Source organism: Vombatus ursinus, unplaced genomic scaffold (assembly GCF_900497805.2).
Source record: "Vombatus ursinus unplaced genomic scaffold, bare-nosed wombat genome assembly UNPS02014778.1, whole genome shotgun sequence".
Lineage (NCBI taxonomy): Eukaryota > Metazoa > Chordata > Mammalia > Diprotodontia > Vombatidae > Vombatus > Vombatus ursinus.
Window position 1 is genome coordinate 38,436,546 of NW_020954556.1, and position 21,040 is coordinate 38,457,585.

A 21,040-nucleotide genomic window follows, 5' to 3' on the forward strand; every position below is an offset into this window, starting at 1 on the left:
GTCTGGATTTATTAGTGTAGGGAAGTAAACTGCCATTACCAATGTAGGTTGGCAACTCTTCTGCAGCTTGAGAGTCTTCAAGGGTTATAGGGGTGCTAATGAGAGTTAAGTGATTTGCCCAGTGTCCCATAGCCATTATGTGTCAGAAATGAAATTCCTGATCCAGGTGTCCCTGACTCAGCAGCTGACTCTATCCATTGTGTCATGCTGCCTTTCATACTGTATTGTCTAATAATATTGTACTGTCTAAAAAACTAATTAAAAATAAAAGATGAATATAAATAGACTTGATTTGGTCACCCACAATTACAAACACACAAGGCTAGGTGGAACCCGAATCTCATTGTCCAAAACAGCAACGTGATTAGCCTTATGATATCCTCAAGTTTCTGTACCCCGCATTCTCTCTCAACTTCTCCCACCCCCAGTTTCCTTCCTTTCACTAGCAAACTTCTAAAAAGAGGAATCTATACGTGCTGTCTATAAATTCTTACCTATACTCACTTCTCAACCCCTTAACATCTTGCTTGAGGCCCAACCACTCTACCAAAATTTCTCTTTTGAATCTTACCAGTGATCTCATTACTGCTCAACATGATGGTCCTCCTTCTTGACATCTCTGAAGTTTTTGATGCTTTTGTCTTTCTAACATTTGAGTATAGTTTAACACTTTAGGTCTTTAATAAATGAGACTTTTTTTGTTAGTCATTGAGGTTAAGTCTAATTGTCCTTGTTTGTGTTACTCAATAACAAATATTTTGTTCAGATACTTATTTATTATTAAAAAGCTGTTTTTTTTTTTTTGGAACTGATAACTTCCTTTGCTGGAAGATTGCCACACAGATGACTGATGCTTTTAGTTTTAAAGAGACTAGAGAGAGAATAGATGTTTAGGGCTCTGGGAGATAAAAAATGTTACCAATCTTGCTGGTAACACTTACTTTTATTCTCTAGAAATTGAAAACAGTTGGGTACCATTTAAAACCGAGTGATACTTACATTTGGTTCTTCAGACTGGCTGGGACCCCCTAAATTAGTACTATTCAAAACTAGAAATAATCTGTACTTTAAATTGTTTCCTCTTAGGGGCAGGGTCAAAGGAGAAAATAGAATAGATGGGGGAGGGAGTGGAAGATAGGATGAAAGGAAATATAGTTTTCCACAACATGACTACTATGGAAGTATTCTGCATGACTCCACATGTATAACCTATATCAAGTTGTTTGCCTTCTCAATGAGGGTGGGTAGGGAGTGAGGAAGGGAGAGAATTCGGATCTCAAAGTTTTAAAAATGTTAAAAATTGTTTTTACATGCAGCTGGGAAGTAAGATACACAAGCAATGGGGTATATAGAAATCTATCCTGCCCTGATAGAAAATAGAAAGGGAAGGGGATAAGAGAAGGGGGCGGTGATAGAAGGGAGGGCATATTGGGGGAAGGGGTATTCAGAGTGCACACCGTCTTGGGGTGGGGGGAGGAGGGAGATGGGGAGAAAATTTGGAACTCAAAATCTTGTGGAGGTGAATGTTGAAAACTAAATAAATTAATTAAAAATAAATAATCAAGAAAAAAATTATTTCCTCTTCTTCTCCTTCAAAATAGTGTCCATTGTGTATGCCTAATCAACTCTCAGTATTTGATCCTTCAGAATTCCCAGCTGTGTTAGCAACATTCTACCTATTCTTGTCACTAGCCTAGCAAGGTGATTCACAATAAACTTTCACATTTCTTTAAAAACAAAAACAAAAAACCCATCGTTCTATATACTCTCTCCTCCCCCTGGTTTGCATGACACTTTCTCCTAGTTCTCATCCCACCTAATCTAACTATTCTTTATCTCTCTCCTTTGCTAAGTCATCATCCAACTTTTTCTTTCCTTTAAAAAAAAGATTTGAGACAAGCAGAAGTGGTGGGAACACAATTCTAGGAGGTTGGTAGGACATTATTTATAAAGAGGAGTAATGATGTTAAAATAACTTTGTGTTAACACTGTTAAAAACAAGTATTTTGTAGTGCTTTATACATTTTCGCATATTGAAATTAAAGAAATTAGGAGTGGAACAAGAAGTCTAATAATTAAGTCAGCATACTTATTTGGTGGCTTGTTGTTTAGTCAATTAGCCATGTCTGACTGTTTGTGACCCCATTAGGGGTTTTCATGGCAAAGTGGTGGAGTGGTTTGGCATTTCCTTCGCCAGACCATTTTACACATGAGGAATGGAGACAGGCAGGGGTAAGTGATTTGCCCAGGGTCACACAGCTAGGAAGTGTCTGAGGCCTAATTTGAACTCAGGTCTTCCTGACTGCAGGGCTAGCACTCTATTTATTATACTACCTATTTGCTCCTATTTGATGTCTACTATGTGGCAACACTCTGGGGATTCAAAGAAAGATTTTCCTAACTCTAAAAACAGAGAATAGTGGACTATAGGATTTCAATGAAAAATTAATCTATTTTTCATCATTTTAAAAATCCTTTATTGCCTAAATAGATGACATCTTCAGTCATGACCTAAATGTTATTTGTAAGATAGAAGGTTGATTTAAATAATCACTAAGGTCCTGGTTGTCTTCTAATGGTCTATGAGTTCAGCCTGGAATTAAAGGCTCTCCATAGATTGGCTGTAAACTCCTTTCCCAACCTTTATCCACTCTGAGCTACAGCCAAACTCTAGACTCCTTGACTTTCCTTAAATGTCATCCATTTCCCTGCCTCAGTACTTTTTTGGTTATGCTGTTTCCTTCTAGAGGTCTCAAAATCCTTCAAGGTTCAGCTCAAATGCACCCTCTTCCAAGTAGCTTTTTTTTTTTTTATTCCAGCATTGATTTCCTGTCATCTCACTCCTTCCTCCCTATACCCCTAAGCAGAATTGAAAGTTATATTTTCTTCTTCTGAAATCTTTTAGAACTCTGTACTTCTTAGAAATAATAGCATCTTATGTTGAAAGGTATGTGTTAGAGATGCAGTCCAGGTATCTAATCCTCCCAAGAATCTTATTATACTTAAACATTCTTACCTCATAATAGTGCCTTTTTATACATGTCTTATCACCACAAATACGTTGGAAGTTTCATAAGGAATATTTAATAATATGTTATAATGTAATACAATAATAATATTTTATATATCCTCTGTAGCACTTATCACGGTGCCTACCAGATAGCAGGCAGTCAATAAATATTTATTGAATAACTAGATAGTATACATAATTTAATAAATTATATATGTAGGGGAAAGAAAAAAGAATGGGGAGAAAATATTTAAATGCACAGGAATGGAATTTATTTAAAAATACCATAATTATCAATAGCTATTCTGAATTAATATTCAAACTAAGAATTATTGAACCAATTAGAATACTGTAAGATGGACATATTGACCTACAGTGTTCTAGCCCTAAAGCATGGGAAAAGTGACAGTTAAGACTTTGGGGGGGAAATACTGTTTTAGACATAGAATATATGAATATATAATAATATATGTGTATATGTTCTTTTGTGTAGTAGAGATTAAATTGTGAAGACCAGTGAAATTTAAAATTTTATTGACTTTAATATTAATAGAACATCTTCTTTTTCCACTTGAAAATACTATATCTTAAATTCTTACTTTGAAATATGTTGTGACAACAGTATGTCATTGCTAATCTAGCATGTTAGAGTGAGTGGTTTTAGATAATTCCGTGATTTTTATAGGACTTTGAGATTACAAAATAAATTGAAACCAATTTTGTTGGAAGGAATAGATCAATCAACAAGCCTTTAAGCTTGACCTCCTATGAACTTGGCACTTTCCTAAGCACTGAATATATAAAATTAGTAAATAAACATTTAGTAAAGTAGGTGCTATGCTAAGTATTAGGGATACAATAAAAAGGGCAAGCCGAGGCAGCTAGGTGGTGCAGTGGATGGAGCACCGGCTCTGGAATCAGGAAGACCTGAGTTCAAATACAGTCTCGGTCACTTGATCACTTGATACTTACTTACTAGCTATGTGACTCTAGGCAAGTCACTTAACCCCAGTTGCCTCGCAATCAGTCAATCAATCAGTAAATAAGCTCATACACACAGTTTCTACCCTCAAGAAGCTCACATTCAAACATGGAAGATGAGATGTAGATAACTATGTTTGTATGTATATCTGTATAGATAAAAAGTAAGTATGGATGGGAGATAGTCTTCTTGGAAAGGCCACCTGGGGGGAGGGAAGAGAGGGTGAACCAGGAAAATTCTCAATGAACACCAAGTAAGATGAGCATGTCCATATACAAAGTAGAGTAGAAAAAGAGGATTATAACAGGCCAATAAGATTTCATTGTATTCATATACCATAGTATTTATTTCATTCCCTAATTGATAGGCATCATCTGAGTTTCCAGTTCTATGATAAAAGAATGGCTGTAAATATTTTGTACCTATGGGTCCCTTTTTCTTAGAACTTTGAAGTGTAAGGCTCGTAATGGTTATTGTTGTTTGTCCTTCATTCTTGAAGAGGACCAATGACATCAGAAGGTGATATCTTGACTTACAAGTGAATTGAATTTAAGTGAGGTAGGGCTCACTCAGTCCTCCAGAACCATCCTAGGTCAAAGGCTGTATTCATTGTAGTCATTCTTGGGGCATAAGGAACTTAAATTTTAACAGTGGAGACTATGTATGTATGTATGTATGTTAAGTGTATAGAGAATATATACAAAATGACTAAATTGCTTAGGAGGGAAGAAACTAGCAACAAGAGCATCATAAGAAGGTTTATGCGGAAGGTGTTGTTTGAGCTTAGTTTTGAAGGAAGCAGTGGATTGTAAAGGCAGGGATGAGGAGGGAATTCATTCAAGACATGGTGGATAGTCAATGGAAAGACATGGACACAGGAGAGGGAGCCTGTAGAGGGTACAATGAGGAACAACGTGTAAGAATATTGGAAAAGAAAGAAAGGGCTAGCTTTGGAAGAGCTTCACATGCCAGACAGGAGGTTATATTTGATCCTAGAAAAAATAAGGAAGCCAGTGGCAATTATGGAGTAGAGGGATTGATATGATCAGATTAGGAAAACTACTTTGGCACCTCATGGATGATAAAGTAGGAAGAAACTAAATAAGGTTATTTAATAGTCCAGATGAGACCATTAGAGATTTTTTTCTACTCATCTTTCATTTTGTGGTTTGAATGGAATAATAAAAGAATAGAATTCTCTGTAGGCTATATAGGTTTTCATATGGGTCTGAATTGGCATAATAGTTTTTAACCTCATTTTGTCTTCATTATATCTGTAGATGAAATAAAATGGAAAATGAGACAATAAACTCATTAATCAAACTAATTCTGGGAGGATGACCAGACTTTGGTGAGAATCAGAATCAGAATTGCAGGATATTAAAGATCAGTCTCTTTCACCTGTTTTAAAAGGGTGTTAGGAGGGAGGTTTGGGGGAAGGGGCTAGACAGAATTGACCTCAGCCCCATCAACTACTGAAATTCTGTGATGCTCTGAAAATTTAATTTAAATTTTTACTAAGTATCTTCAGTGACACAAATTACAATAATATTGGTAGGCCTTTAATGAAAAAATAAGGAATACTTTGTAGTTAAAATATTATTTATTAACAAAATTCAGTTCATTTAAACAAGCATTCATTAAGCCCTTATATTTGCAAGGCATTGTTGTAGACACTAGAGTTTCAAAAATGCCCACCGGAGTTTATATTTAATGGGGGGGACATGCATACATAGATAAGTAACTAAGATATTTTGAGAAAAATAAAAACACTGATTACTGTGGTTAAGAGTAAAGGGTTTGTTATCACCTAGTCTGAATCCAAGGATTCTAAGAGCTAGAGATAAGAAGAGAGGGACTACATTCCAGATATGAGGGATATGGCCTCTGCCAAAGGTACACGGGGGAGAAGAACAAGTAGGTCAGTATGGCTGAAATGAAAAATGTATAAAAGAGGGAGCAATAAGAAGTAAGTATGGAAAGGTAGATTGGATGGACCCATGTTGTAACAGGCTTCACGGGCCAAATGCTTCTTAATGCCTGGAAAGATATCCTTTATAGCATAAACATTTACCCTGTTGTCTTGTTTATAATTTTAATCTTTCATAGAAAATGCAACAGTAAATTTTATACCAGCAACCAGGGTTCAACTTCTCACTAATGGAGTGAAAACTAATATGGCTACTTTAAGTCAACAGAAACAGCACTGATGTTGTGACTAAGAGCTAAGAGCTTTGGTTCAAGGCCTATCTTTGATCCATATTGGCTTGCTGAATTTGACCAAGTCACCTCAGTACTTCAAGCAACTCTTTAAGTCATAAAATAGTTACTGATCAGTCTATCACCAAGCTTTTCTATGTACTAGGAGCTAAGTATACAAAGAGAAAAAGGAAACTTCAATGGAAAGAGTTCTCATAAAGGTTCCCTATATCGATGAAACCACAGATAAAGAGAAGGAAGAAACAGTTAATAATTGTGTCAAATTTAGTCCCCCTGTGTTAACCACATATTTTGATGATTTCAAGGATACAGATCTCAACCCTTCTCTGTAATTCGTAAGATGTCACTGTACTTACTGATTTTTTAAAAATCTTTATTTAGATTTAGTTGCTTTCTAACTTTTTGCTTATTTTTATTTCCTAGATTGCCCCAGTTGAAAATGACAATAGCTATGATGAATTAAAAAGAGATGCAAAGTTGTGTCTATCATTAATGTCTCAGGGGTTGCTTTACCCTCAACAAGTGCCTTTGGTGCTTCAGGTGCTAAAACAAGTAAGTGATGACTGAACTAGGAAGAGTGAGTTCTGTTTGGAGCATGTGGATTTCGAGGTGCTTGTGGAACATCCTGTTGAAAATGTTGAGTGGGCAGTTTGTGTTTCGGGATTAGATCTCAGGAGAGACTAGGGCTGAATATAAAGTATTTGCTTTTTTTTTTTCTAAACAGACAGCAAGAAGCAGTTCTTGGCATGCTAGATACACGGTACTGACCTACCTCCAAACCATGGTATTCTATAATCTCTTTACTTTCCTAAACAACGAAGAAGCAGTTAAAGATATCAGATGGCTTGTTATAGGTCTGTTGGAAGATGAACAGCTCGAGGTAAAATTAGAATTTTTCTTTATTCTCACTAAATAAAACTAATTCTTTTAAAAAATATTACTACGTAATAAAAACAGCAGCAGTCCGTGTATTTTAAGAATTTGGCACAGTGAATTCCTTCCCCTTCTTCACACAGCTCTTGCAAGTTAAGAGGTGCTATGTCCTATTTTCAAGTTTAAAATTTATTTATCATTGTAATTGTCTTTTAACTCATCTCATGAAGAGTAGTTTGGATACCTCACTTAAAATTTTCTGTACTTCTACATGAAAATCAGACTGGAAAGAAAAATTCATGGGCCCTTGTCTTAGACTCACCAGTGACTTACGACCTTTGGCAAATTGCTTAATTTTTCTGAGCCCAAGTTTCTTTATCTTTTAAAATGGGGAAAATATCTATTTTATTTCATAGGTTGCTGTATCAGTTGATAAGGTGAAAGACTTTAAAAATATATAAAATATACAAATTTAAGACCAAGTTGCTCATAATATTGTATTCTTCTTGGATATTTTGTGATTTTTTTTTTTAAGAGATCTCTTTAGGGGGGCAGCTAGGCGGCACAGTAGATAGAGCTCCAGCCTTGAAGTCAGGAGGACCTGAGTTCAAATCCAGCCCCAGACATGTGTCACTTACTAGCTGTGTGATGCTAGGCAAGTCACTTAACCCCAATTGCCTCACCAAAAAGCAAAAAAGAGAGAGAGAGAGAGAGAGAGAGATCTCTTTATAAACTGTATCAAAAACAAAGATCTCAAAGATCATAAAAGCAATAAAGCTTTTCTTATATTGTCAAGGAGTAAAGGACCTGAAATCAGCTTCCACAATAAGTTTTTTTGGCACAAAATTCTTTCTGCATTAGTTAAATTAACATGGAGAGATCATAGATCAAACTTAAGTTTACATCCAGAGTTCTAACTTAACATCTCTCAGTTTTGAGTTGCTAAAATTAATTTCTGTAGATTTATTTAAAAAAAGACAGTGAAAGTTGTTCCCACCTTAAGTTTAAGTGGTAAAATTAAAAGCAAGCTTAATTACCTTAAGGTTTTCTTGTGGAAGGGACCTGATGATCATTTCATTTTGGCTACCTAGGCTCAGACAGACCAATCAGGAGAAGCAAAGCTCAGGCCTTTTTTTTTTCTTTATACAAAAGTAGAACCTGATATTTCCAAAAGCTTGCTTGGATGGAGGGAGGAAAATATGTTGCAATGAATGATTTTTCACTTTGAATTATCCCTGAATTTTTCTTGAGTTTTAATGTCTTTTTTTTTTTTTTAAAGGAGAGGCAGGTAACAAAACCCAGCAATTAGTGTGGAAATGGTATATAATTAGCCTTTAATTTTATGAACTTTTTTCCTAGGTGCTCCTTAGAGCAGAGCCTTGTAATTAATTAGGTATTAATTCAACAGCCCTGAAAAATGGAGTCTAATATTAGGAACTGGATGGAAACTACTGCAGCTCATTAGTTTGCTTATTTTGTAGTCCAATTCCTTCCACTCTAATTCTGGGATTTGTATTAGCACTTTTTGTGTCATTTAGTAACCTAGTCCCTTGATTATGCACAAATTGCCAGTCACACTTTCATTAGGCTTCAGCTGATCCTTTTTATAGTAATTAATATGAAGTTGTTCGCATTTTAATAATAACCTTTAGACATGAAAATTGAGAGATGGAAGCCTCAAGCGCTCATTGTTAACACACTAGATTTAAATTCAACCTCCATTTCATAGAATATGAGAACACTGTGTTCAACTGCTTCTAAAGTGTCTTTTGCTAAATATGGCCATCACATTTATTGAAAGTTTATCATTTTATATTTGCACAGAATGTCTGTTATTAAATACCATGTCCAAATGTCTCATTATAAATGCATCCTTTTACCATTAATATGCTGCAGTGAATTCTTAGCAGAAGTCTAAAGTGTATCTGAATCTTACCCTTCTTAAAATCCTTGGGACTGACAAAAAAAAAAATTGTGTAAGCCAGTACTGAAAGTTAATAGCCTATGAAATTGATGAGAAAAAGAATAGCTAATTCTCTTAAGCATATGCTGTAATTAAATGATTGATGAAAATTGTCAGTTTGTAATTTTTGAATTATTACTAAAAACTAATGAGTTTCTATTAATTTCTAGCATTTCTGTAACAATTTAAAAACTTTAACAAGTGATATAGAATGTATTAAACTTAGGTTTAAAGTATACATTAGGTTTCATGATTAGTACCACTTTTATATCTCCCACTCATCTGATAAAAACTCCCTCCAAAAAAAAAAAAGATCTTGCACTTTTGTAAGAAATTTTTTTGCATAAAATTATTTAATAATTCTCTTCTCATACCTTCCCAATAGTCTGTATTTGTTTTGAAAGGTAGTCCACCTTGGTACACATAATGGTCTCTTTTCATAGGTTCGAGAAATGGCTGCTACCACCTTAAGTGGGCTACTGCAGTGTAGCTTTCTTACCATGGATAGCCCTATGCAGATTCACTTTGAGCAACTTTGCAAGACAAAACTACCTAAAAAAAGAAAGCGAGATCCTGGCACAGTGGGAGACACCATTCCATCTGCAGGTAACAGTCCATGATTTCATAGAATCTCAAGTCTGGAAGGAACATGAGGAGCTACTTGGTCCAACTTACTGAGAACCAGAATATCTTCTACCGCACACCTGACAAGTGGTCATCTTCCTGGAAGACCTCTACTTCTTGAGGCAGTCTATTCTATTTTTAGCTAGCTCTAATTATTGGAATTTCTTTCTTGCATCTGACCTAAATTTGCTTCTTTTTAACTTTCATACTTATTTCCTACCTTGTCTCTCTGTAGCCAAAAAGAACAGGTCTAATTGCCCTTCTGTATAATAGCCCTGCTGACCCTTGAAAATGGGTATCTTGTTTTCTCGTGGTTGTCTTTTTTACTCATGTAGCGTGAATCCTGGGTTCATGTTGGTTGCCGTCTTCTGGGTTATAATGATTGATGCCTTACTAAATGTGGCAGCCAGAACTGAACATAATATTCAATGTTTGGTATAACCTGAGCAGTGGGGGGCTATCACCCTTATCATAGGGAAATGAAGAGATTTAAGAACATGATAGTTGAGGGGTTTTATTTTCCTCTAGAAAATAGAAGTAGCACCAACATGTAAAAATCAAAGGGATGCAAATTCATAACAATGAGAAATTTATATATTGCCCATCATTGAAGGTGTTCAAGGGGAAGTTGGCTGCCTCAACAAGTGATGGGTCCTGTGGTTGGTAACTCCCTTTAGTTATTGAAACAGAGGCTTGATGACGGCTTGTTGGGTATATCATGATTGAAAGTGCCTTCCAGTATAAGTTAGACTAGATGGCGGCTGAAGTGCTTCCTATCTCTTAAAACTCTCTCATTAGCAGTATTGCAAAGGGGTTTCAGGCTTCAAGTAGGAGGAGATGAACTTTTCTAACCACCCTTCCAGCTTTCCTGAAATTTTGTGATTCTATTAATACCAAAATGAGAAGGGTAAAAAAAAGGTGAGAGCCACAGAAGAGATTTTAGGTTTTATTATCAAGTTGATTGGCTCCATGAGTTTCTCCTGTCATTCTATATGCTTGATTAAATATATCGCACTATAATGCTTATGTAAAACTGTTAATATAGGAGGAACTATTAAGGAAAAATAAGGCAGCTTGGCTTTCACAATTTTATTCACAATACAGTTGACTGATTAGTTTTTATTTAGAAAAAACTGAACGTAGGAGAAATCCTAAAACACGTTAGATTATTTACATAATTTGTGTAGATTGAATAAGGAAAAGAGACCTAGAGATTAAGTTTCATTTTTCATGTTCCAAGGCCTCTGCTACTATAAATAATACCTGAAGGTCAGAAATGAACCTTCCTCTGATTGACTTTAATGAACATGGGCCATATTCCTAGCACTAAATCCCATATGTAGTACCATCATTTAGAGCAAAGGAGTCTAGGATACTAAGGATAACTTACTGAATCTCTATTAACTATCTAAATGCATTTACTTTAGCAGCTGTAGCTTAGACTTGTATTTGTCATACTTTGTACATCCATTTGAATGGTATTCATGTCTTTTAAAAAACCAGAATAGTTTAAAAGAAATTGCTTTCTTTTCAGAATTGGTCAATCGCCATGCTGGAGTGCTAGGAATTGGTGCGTGTATTTTGTCTAGTCCTTATGATGTCCCTACCTGGATGCCACAGCTCCTAATGAATCTCAGTGCACACCTGAATGATCCCCAGCCTATTGAGGTAAAATTTTTACACATTCCATATCAATCTTTTTAACCCCTCCCTCCCCCCCCAAAAAAAACCAACAAATTTTATTATAATGGTTTTTTAAAAACTACAAATTGTTACTTTTTTGCTTCTGACAACCCTTTTCTTACCTTTATTGTAGCAAAGAGCCACTTATAAGGAACCCAAAAGTGTCCAATATCACACTAGTTTTTTTTGTTTGTTTCTTTTAAGGCAATTGTGGGGTTAAGTGACTTGCCCAGGGTCACATAGCCAGTAAGTGTCAAGTGTTTGGTCTGAGGCTGGATTTGAACTCAGGTCTTCTGACTTCAGGGCTGGTGCTCTATCCACTGTGCCACTTAGCTGCCCTTCTAGTTTTTATTCTTAAGTATTATCATTTTTGCTGAATGCAGAATAGCTAGAGTTGGGTAATATTTTACATTTAATTTAAGAATAAAAGAGTGTGATTGTTGTATTATGGTGTGGACCATGAGTTGTTCTTATAAGTTACCTTGAATAATAGTATCACACACTTACCACTCCATCTAGAAGTATGTTGAGAATTGTTACTATTTAAAGCCGTACTATTCTTCCCAGTAATTCCGAGTTGCTTGAGGTCTTTTTTATTAGAGAAAAAAAAAAGTGTGGGGTAAGAACTTTGATTTGGTCAGATATGACCAAAAGAGTTTGTGAACTGCTGTCTTGGAAGATAGATTATTTTTTCCTATTTTATTCCTCTTTAATAAGCCTGAGTGTATTCAGAGAGGGTTCAAAGTCTTTGGATTACCTGTTCTTTAGATGACTGTAAAGAAGACCTTATCTAATTTCCGAAGAACACACCATGACAACTGGCAGGAGCACAAACAGCAATTCACTGATGACCAGCTGCTTGTGCTCACTGATCTCCTGGTGTCGCCATGCTATTATGCATAGAAAAGTAAGTAAAGGTCTGGACTTTAATAACTCTAACATCAGGAAGTGGTGCTGTTGATTTTTTTAAAAAAAAAAAATTGAGATAAATTTTTCTTTGTGTTATTGCTTATATTCTTGGATGATAATCCCTTTGTATGATTGGCAGCTAAAAGAATATTTTACTTTAGTAACCTTAGATACACATGACTAGCAGTAGATTTAAATGGACGGTGTGACATATCTGAATCCATTCCTTTTGCCATTAACCCACTAAGGAAAATGCACATAATTCTAGCAAGTCTTGTCTCCTTTTCACCCTTTCTTGTGGTTAATATAAATGAAATTCTAGAGAATTTTTCTTTGTCTTTTCACCTTGGATATTAACCAGATAATATACATATAAAAAAATCTTATCACCATTTCAGCCTTTGTCACAGGTGGGAATGCTGACCAAATGCTGTCTTATTTGTCTTGTGGGGTTTCTAGGCTATTGGCCCAGTCCTTGATGACAATTTTAGTGTTGATAAGCAGCCTTTTCATCTCAAGTCCTTTAAAAGTATAAAAATGTTTAATCCAGATTTTTAACTATTTGTTACAGGTTCTTCGTTAATGGGGGAGGCCTCAGAAATCTTTCTGCAGTGATAGAGGAAACTCAAAGAAATGTCATGTATAAAAACTTTTAGACTTGGAAATCCTGATGCCTGACTGAAACTCTCCCTCCTCCTTCCCCAGTACAGATGAGTAGCCCTGACTTCAGGCTCTCTGCATCACAAATTCCAGTTCCTCAGGTATCAGCTGTGGGAGTTCTTGGCAGGTTTCTGAAACTGCCTGTCAAGCCTGATTGCTTTGGTGGTTTTCGTGTTCGGTCTCATTTGGTCTGTGTTCCATAGGTTCCCAGCTTTCATTTGATATCTTCACTTGTCAGGATGTGTTCCCCGATTTATCGGTAGATCATTTTCTCTGTGCAACATCTCAAAGAGCTGCAAACCTTCAGCAAACAAATAAACAAACATTTGTCCAATATTCATTAAGACCGTGGCATCCAGGACCAGAATCTGGGAACCCTTTGAAATACTGTTGCTCCTTGGGATCAAAAACATCCATTTGCTGACAGGTCCTGTCATTTCACTCACCTCAACTTCTTTTGAACTTTTTCTAAATCTTTGTTGACTTAAAAGTTGTGGGCTATGGAAAGCCTTGTAACCTCTTCAGCCTGGATCAGGGTAGCCATAGTTAGAAAGGAGGGAAAACAGATGAACTGTTTATAATTTCATCCATGACCTCGTGGAACGCTTGACCAAGATACTGAATTGAAGCCTATGTCCACCTGCTTCCTATAGGTTAGAGTTTTTGGTGCTGAATAGAGCCAATAGATGAAGAGGGGAGGGGCTGTGGGGTGGGGAGGACTGATGAGCAACATTTTAATTGATTGGAGTGTGTGTATACAGTTGTGTGTATTAAAAAATAAACAGAAACAAAAAAACTGACTTTTTTACCCTGTATTCTTTACAAAAATATGTTTGGCCCTCCCTGTTGTACTTTGCATAAATGGAAGACTGCTGAGTTTGTGAAAGTACTGTATATTTTTTGCCTGCCACATCATTGAGAGGCTGATGACTATTGGCTATTTAATTGACCTATTTAATATGTGTTGCATATATGTAAAAGACTGTATAAACTGTAGAGGTATTGCATTGGCAAGACATTGTACAGATTACAACCTTTTACACAACATCCTTGTGAAATTAATTTGTATAATTCACATTTAGATGTTTATGCTATAGTGATTATGGCTTTTGTATCCAATCAAATGCCATTATCTGTGTGTTTAAATTATTCTCTTTAATTATCTTTTCATGTTACAAAAGCAAAGGTGGGTTGGGGGGGAGTGAAGGGAAGGGGGTTGGTTTGGATTTCATTTAACTCATTAGTATGTCTCATGTAACTTTTTGTGTGCATTTCTAAATTCTAACATCCCATGTTCTGTGGTAAGTTTGTAGATGCACGGTACCTCTTAAGTTGAAATAATTCACAAGTTGGTGTGTTTCATCATTCACACAACCTGTACAGTCTTCCTTGCAGGAACACTAAAAATATGTTTTTGATTCCCTACCTACTGAGTTAGTGACTCAATACAGACTTTAAGCACAGCAGTGTTCCTAGTGCAGTATTTCCTAAGTGTCAGCATACAGACGTAATCACTGTATAGAGTAGTGCCAAAACTATTACTTCAATTGTGTACCTAGGTCAAAACCCAATAAATGGATTGTTTGTAACACTTGGTTTTTGTCTTAATTCTGGGAAGAAAATTAAGTGTGTAGTGATATTTGGTACTTTTCTCTACTGTGTTATTTTTTTTTTAATCTAATAGGACTATCTGTTAACTAACAGCTTTAAACTGGGTGTCTTAAGTGCAAGACTATCCTTTAGAATATATCTGCACAAAATTTGAAAGATACCGTACTAGTGACATTTTAGGATTGTATGAATTTATTCACTGAGAGAAAACTCTGGAACTCAGTAAACTAAACAAGTAGTATTCAGTGGATCAGTAGAGGACTCCATATTTAGGAAAGATCACCACTAATTACTTGGAAGATTAAATCAGGTGTTCTCTGGGTTATGACATCATTTTGTAAATGAATGTGGCTACCTCCACCCTGGTGGTACTTGCTCTTTATAGTGTCCAAGCTGTCCTGTGCCTGTGTCACCTCATCATCAGCAAGCAGAATTGTCTGACTCATCCAGATTCTCTTCCCACCCCATTCAGGGACACTCTACACATACCGTGCATCTCTGATTTTCTTTTTCACTTTTTGTACCTCAGGTAATCTTTCTAAAATGTACATCTGTATCTTCTGTGAGTCCCTTCTTTCCTAACTCTAGCTTCTACTTTAGAGAATGCCTTCAAGTCAATGAGTTTAAAAAAAAAAACAAGTCTGAAATTGTAGTAAATAAGTATAGTAACATTTTTATTGATATTAAAGAAATAGAAAGCCTTTAGGAGTTTCACAAAAAAAAATCTTCATCTAACTAATACATCTCTTAATTGTCGAACACAGTCTTTTTAAACAAACTATTTCTGATTCATTTTTACTTATTTTCAGTATTATTTACTAGTTTTCCCACCATACTGCTTTCTACTAATTTTTCATAAATTTTGTTCAGCTACATTATGGATAAGTTATGTCAGCTAGACTAGGGACCTGATTACTATTTGTAACATTTTTGTGAGGAAATGTTGTAAATTCCAAGATAACATACCAATGAATTTTTGAAACATAACCTGTTTTGTGTGTTGGGAGTTGCCTATGCTAGTAGTACAATAATAATTCATTTATACTTTTAAATGTAAAAATGTTTTGTACCCCCCAGAAACCTAAACATTTTCTATGGAATATTATTACTATAGAAAAATATTTTACAAGTTACAATTGACTTAAATCTATAAGAAAATCTATTACCACTTTTGGAAGTAACACATTTTTAGGAATTGCATAAATGATATGCATCAGGTTTCGTTATTTTATCTTCCCTGGCAGATACTTAGCTTCTATAACTTTTTTTTTTATTTACATTTTATTTGTAAATGTTGATTTATACTGCTGTCCTTCTGGAAGAGGAGATGTAGAGTTGTAGTTTATGTACATGATCTTTGTAGCATTTAACACTATTGAGTAACACTATTGACAGCCCTTTCTTCTCTGGGTTTTCATGACACTGTTCTCTCTTGGTTCCCCTCCCACTTGTCTGACCACTCCTCAGTCTCCTTAGCTGTATTATCATCTGTTTCATGCTCACTAACAATGGTTATAATCCAAGACTCTGTCCTGGGTCTTCTCTTCACTCTCGCACTTAGTGACCTTATCCATCTAGCCTTAATCTCTCCCAAACTCTAGTCCTACATCACCAACTGATGTCCTGTGGACACCTCAAACTCCATGTCCAAGAGTATTTTCTTACCCCTCCTCCCCAATGCACTCCTCTGTTCAACTTTCCTATTTCTATTGAGAGTACTACCATTCTGTTAGTCCACCTGGTTCCTGAGTCATCTGAGATTTCTCACTGCCCTCAACCCACACATTCAAGCAGTTGCCAATCTTGTCGTTTCTACCTTTGCCACATCTCTCACCCCTGTCCCCTTCTCTTCATACAGCCACCACCCTAGTTCAGATCTTCATCACCTTTCACCTGAAGTATTGTAATAGGCTTCTAATTGATGTCCCTACTTGGTCTTTACCCACTTCAGTTCATCTTCCACACAGTTGCCAAAGTGATTTCTCTAAAATATGGGTCTGGCCATGTCTCTATTCCTACTCAGGTACCTCCTTGAGGCTCCTAATAGTCTGTAGGATCAGATATAATTGGCTGTTTAACATTTTAAAAATGCCCTTCACATCTTGACCCCAACTAAGTTTTCTAGCCTTATTATACATTACCCCCACTCCCATACATATTACCCAACCAAATTGCCCTTATTGTTTCTCATACGGCCATTCGTCTCATGCCTCTATTCCTTATGCCTGTGGTATATTACCTCTTCACATCCTCTTGGAATCCCTATTCTTAGGTGTTCAACTCAAGTACTACCTTCTCTATGTGAAGTCTTTGATGATTCCCTCAACTTCTAGTGCCTTCCTCCTTACTCTATACACACTTTGGTTTTCATGTTATAATTTGCCTAAGTTGATTGTGTATTATCTCTTTGTCCTAGGCTTAGGGCCTGTTTTTGTTTGCCTAATATGAGTCTCATCATAGGAAGTACAAAGTTGAAAAATAAAGATGCTCTGGTAGAAAATAAGCTATAGTTAGGTAAAAATGATATGAATGTGAAAATGTGAAGAAGAAAAAAAAGGAAAGCTGATATTAACTGAGAATCACAGGACTCAATTTAAGAGATAGAAGGAATATTAGCAATCACTATTTCTTCATTTTTGTAGATGCAAAAACAGGCTCAGAGGGGTTAAGTGATTTGCACAAGGTCACAAGTAGATAGGATTTAGTCTCCCCAGTCAGTTAGTGTGATGTTCTCTCCATTACGCTATGCTATGTTTTGAAGGGGTCTCATGCCTTTACCACTTAATATTTTCAAGCATAAAAGTCAAACACCTTTTGTCTTTGTTTTTTTTTTAAACCAGGATTCTTAATCTCTCCCAATTTAGGGAAGGCAATGGTGTGACATGTTTGTTACATAACTAAAAGAATTTGTATAATAGCTATGTTATGTAATATATATTAATACCAGGTCCTTTAGTGCAGTCTGGTGGGCCTAAGTCTTGAATCAAAAATTTCCTCATTCCAAATAACATGGACTAGAGAGATATAGGTATCAGCTGAATTCAAGCTGAGCAATGTCTTTATGTGAAACAGGTTTGTTTTAGAGTCTCATTCCTCTGTGATGTGGGAAGAGTAGGGAGTTACTGTATGAAGAAGATTGTAAAACCTTATAGTTAATTGGGTAGGCCCTGCTAAGGCTTACTTGGTCTCTTGTGTATTGTAATTTGCATTTTCTCAGTGCTGCTGACCAACATAATTGAAGGAGAGCAGGGCTAGAAATAAGGAGACCCAGACTGAGTCTTAGTTCTGTAACTAAAACTTTATGGCCAGCTATAAGTTGTGTAACCTCTTAATGCCTCAGTTTACTTACCTGTCAAATGGAGATAATACCTGCTCTTACAGGGCTATTTTGAGGTAGAAATGAACCAAGAGGTGAGAGTTATTTACAAATCTTTAAGGTCTTATTTCATAAATTTAGAATTGGAAGGGACCATAGAAGTCAACTACTCCAAACATTTTAAAGATAAGGAAATGGACCCAGATAGGTTAAGTAAATAGCCCAAGGTAACACCAGTTAATACTGATTCAAACTCAGGCCTCTCTGACTAGATCCAAGCCCTCTTTCCACTATTCTACATTGTCTCCTTGGGAAATGTTAATGTTTCTCTATCTTTCAGGCTTTCCACAAAACAATGAAGCCTGAGAAATTCTAATACTGGAACTCAAAGTTCAGAAAATTTAATTTTCATCCTAGCTATTTTTGTTCATCCTGATAAATGAAATGGGCATGAAAATTGCCTACCGCAGGTGGGTGGATGGAGCTGCTCATCAAAATTTATGCCAAAAATTACTAGCTTTTCATAAATCTACATGAAACTGACCACAAGGGGCAAGGCAGTAAAGCCTGATGACCTTCTAGTTAACTTGTCCCTGGAAGTTGTTCTTCATAGCAGAATGAAGATCATTCTGCCTGTGCCCAAATGACTCAGAATAGTATAGTTGACATTTTTCATACCAACCCTTTTGATGAACCTCCTCTAAACCTAGGTAGTAATTTGCTAACCTGCTAGAAAGTTCTACTTCAATATCCTATGACCATGTAATAGGCATGGGTTTTTTCTTTTTAAAATGCTATTGGTAATGTAGTATTCATATGCTACTTGTTTTAAAAGCCAAATTAAGACCGGGGCTTTAGTTACTGAATATAGTTATTAGCAGTCATAACAAGAATGTGTTCTGGCTTCTGTTAGTTGAGTTCTCTATTTCTCAAATGAAATCTTTTCTTGGAAAATCTCTGTCCTTAAATCCTCTGACACATACTGGCTCTCTGACTCTGGACAAGTCATTTCATTTCTTAGTGCTCTAGGCAACTAAGACTATTAAGCTGCAGAATGGGTGTAATGGTAGAGAAATTTCCTCATAGCTAGCTACCTCCTCAACAATGAAATCACAGGGCCAATCCTTCTCTCCCCAAAAGAAAATATCTATCCTATTATATCATATAAGTAACTCAAAAGTAAACTTAATGAAACAAATCCATTGTGTATCAAACAAGTTTATCAGATATTTGTCAATGTCTATTTTTTAAAAATGAATACAGAAAAAAAAAGTTGGAAATAAAATTATCCAAAAAATGTGAACCACTCTACTGAGTTAACCAATTGCCCAAGTTCAAGTCAATCCATATCTACTATTTTTAAAGACTCCTTTTCCATTGTTTTTTTTTTTGTTTGTTTTTGTTTGAGGGGGAAAGGGAAGGTCCTATGTTTGGAAAACAAAGATTTATACCAGCATTAAACTGAAAGCAGAATGGTTACCTAAATTGCCACTAAATACAAAAGTAGCATTTAGATCTTACAAATCTCCACCTAGGCAGCTAAGTGGTACAGTGAATAGAGTGCTGGGTCTGGAGTCAGGAAGACCTAACTCAACTCTAGCTTCAGATGCTTAGAAGCTGTGTGACCCTGGGCAAGTCCCTTTACCTGTGTCTGCTTCAGTTTCCTCAGTAAAATGGGAATGATAATAACACCTACTTCCCAAGATTGTTGAGGATCAAATGAATTATTTCAAATGCAATTAACACAGTGCTTGGCACATGCTGGGCACTTAAATGCTTGTTTCTTTCCTTCAAATATTCCACCCACCTTTTCCTTCAGGTCTGCTCAAAATTTGCCTCTTTTAAAAAACCTGTGATGACATACCTATCTGATAATATTTTTTGTTCTCATTTTCTGTAACAATTGATACTGTTCATATAGATTTTGAAACTTACTTTCCAAATCTTCATCCATCTTATTAACATGTATGTGTTCTTATTTCTCTATTTTATAAAGGGAAGGGACCAGATCTTTTACTTATGTACTTATTTATTTATTGCTTTAAGACATCTACTGCAGGGCTTTGCAACCACTAGGCAGTCAATAAATTAAATCTTGATTGACAGTCTATTCCACACCTATTATCATAAATCTATTGCTCCTGTGTATTTTCCAGTGATGCTCTTCTCTCTCACTTCAATATTTATCCTTGTACCAACACTCACTCAATCTATCCATGTGTACAACTCAGGATGTGTCTGCTCTTCTTTCATATCCAGTCAATTGTCAAGGTCTATCGATTCTACTCTCATATCTCTCCTCTCTCCCCTTTCCCCCTATCACAACCCTAGTACAGGTCCACTACCTACTTTTGTTGTTGTTTAGTCATTTTCAGTCATGTCCAACTCTTCATGACCCCATCTTGGCAGAGATACTGGAGTGGTTTGCCATTTCCTTCTCCAGCTTATTTTACAGATCAGGAAACTGAGGCAAACCGGTATAAGTGTTTTGCCCAGAGTTACGGCTAGTGTCAGGCTAGATTTGAACTCAGGAAGATGAGTCTTCCTGACTCCAGGCCCCAAACTCTATCCATTGTGGCACCTATCTGCCCTCACTACTTAGATTATTGCAATAATTTTTCATCAAATCTTCCCACTCTTACTCTTTCTTTACTTCAATTCATACTTCATGTCTCTGCCAAACTAATTTTCCTTTAGCATGTCACTTCTCTATTGCTGTCTGAGTAAAGTTCAAATTTCTAAACTAAGCATGGCATATACAAGTCTCCTTAGAAAGTGCATCCCTATCATCCTAATCTTAATCTTATATTCCCACCATGAATTCTGCATTCCAACCAAAGCAGATTATCAACTGTTCCTTGAATACCCCTGCCTTTGTGTTTTTATCTACCCTTAGTCTTGTTGATTGTACCTCTCTAGCATCTCTCATGCTGGTCTTCTTTTGCCACCAGCTGCTTTGCTTGGTTTTGACTTCACTGTCATCACCATCATCATCATCATCATCATCTTCCTCCTCCTCCTCTCCTTCCCACTTCTTACATAACCTTATTACCAAGAAACTCAACTAGAAGATTACTTCAGCCTTGGTACTTACACCTCAACAGTACCCTCAGTTGTTTCTGCTCTTCTGATTGGAGGGTAGAGCATAAAAACTACTCTCATCACCTCCCTTCATAGAGGGTTCAAAAT

At 36.1% G+C, this 21,040-nt stretch overlaps 1 protein-coding gene across 1 annotated transcript in view; it reads left to right on the forward strand.

Annotated features, from left to right (window-relative positions):
* PSME4 (proteasome activator subunit 4) overlaps positions 1 to 14,513 on the forward strand; it is a 106,685-nt gene extending 92,172 nt beyond the window's left edge. Inside the window, exons 42-47 of the mRNA XM_027865123.1 lie at positions 6,636 to 6,764; positions 6,937 to 7,092; positions 9,492 to 9,654; positions 11,207 to 11,340; positions 12,124 to 12,262; positions 12,836 to 14,513. Coding sequence (XP_027720924.1) covers positions 6,636 to 6,764; positions 6,937 to 7,092; positions 9,492 to 9,654; positions 11,207 to 11,340; positions 12,124 to 12,258 — 717 coding nt within the window. The 3' untranslated portion in view covers positions 12,259 to 12,262; positions 12,836 to 14,513. The remainder of the gene's footprint in view (positions 1 to 6,635; positions 6,765 to 6,936; positions 7,093 to 9,491; positions 9,655 to 11,206; positions 11,341 to 12,123; positions 12,263 to 12,835) is intronic.
* Positions 14,514 to 21,040: the final 6,527 nt, after the last annotated feature.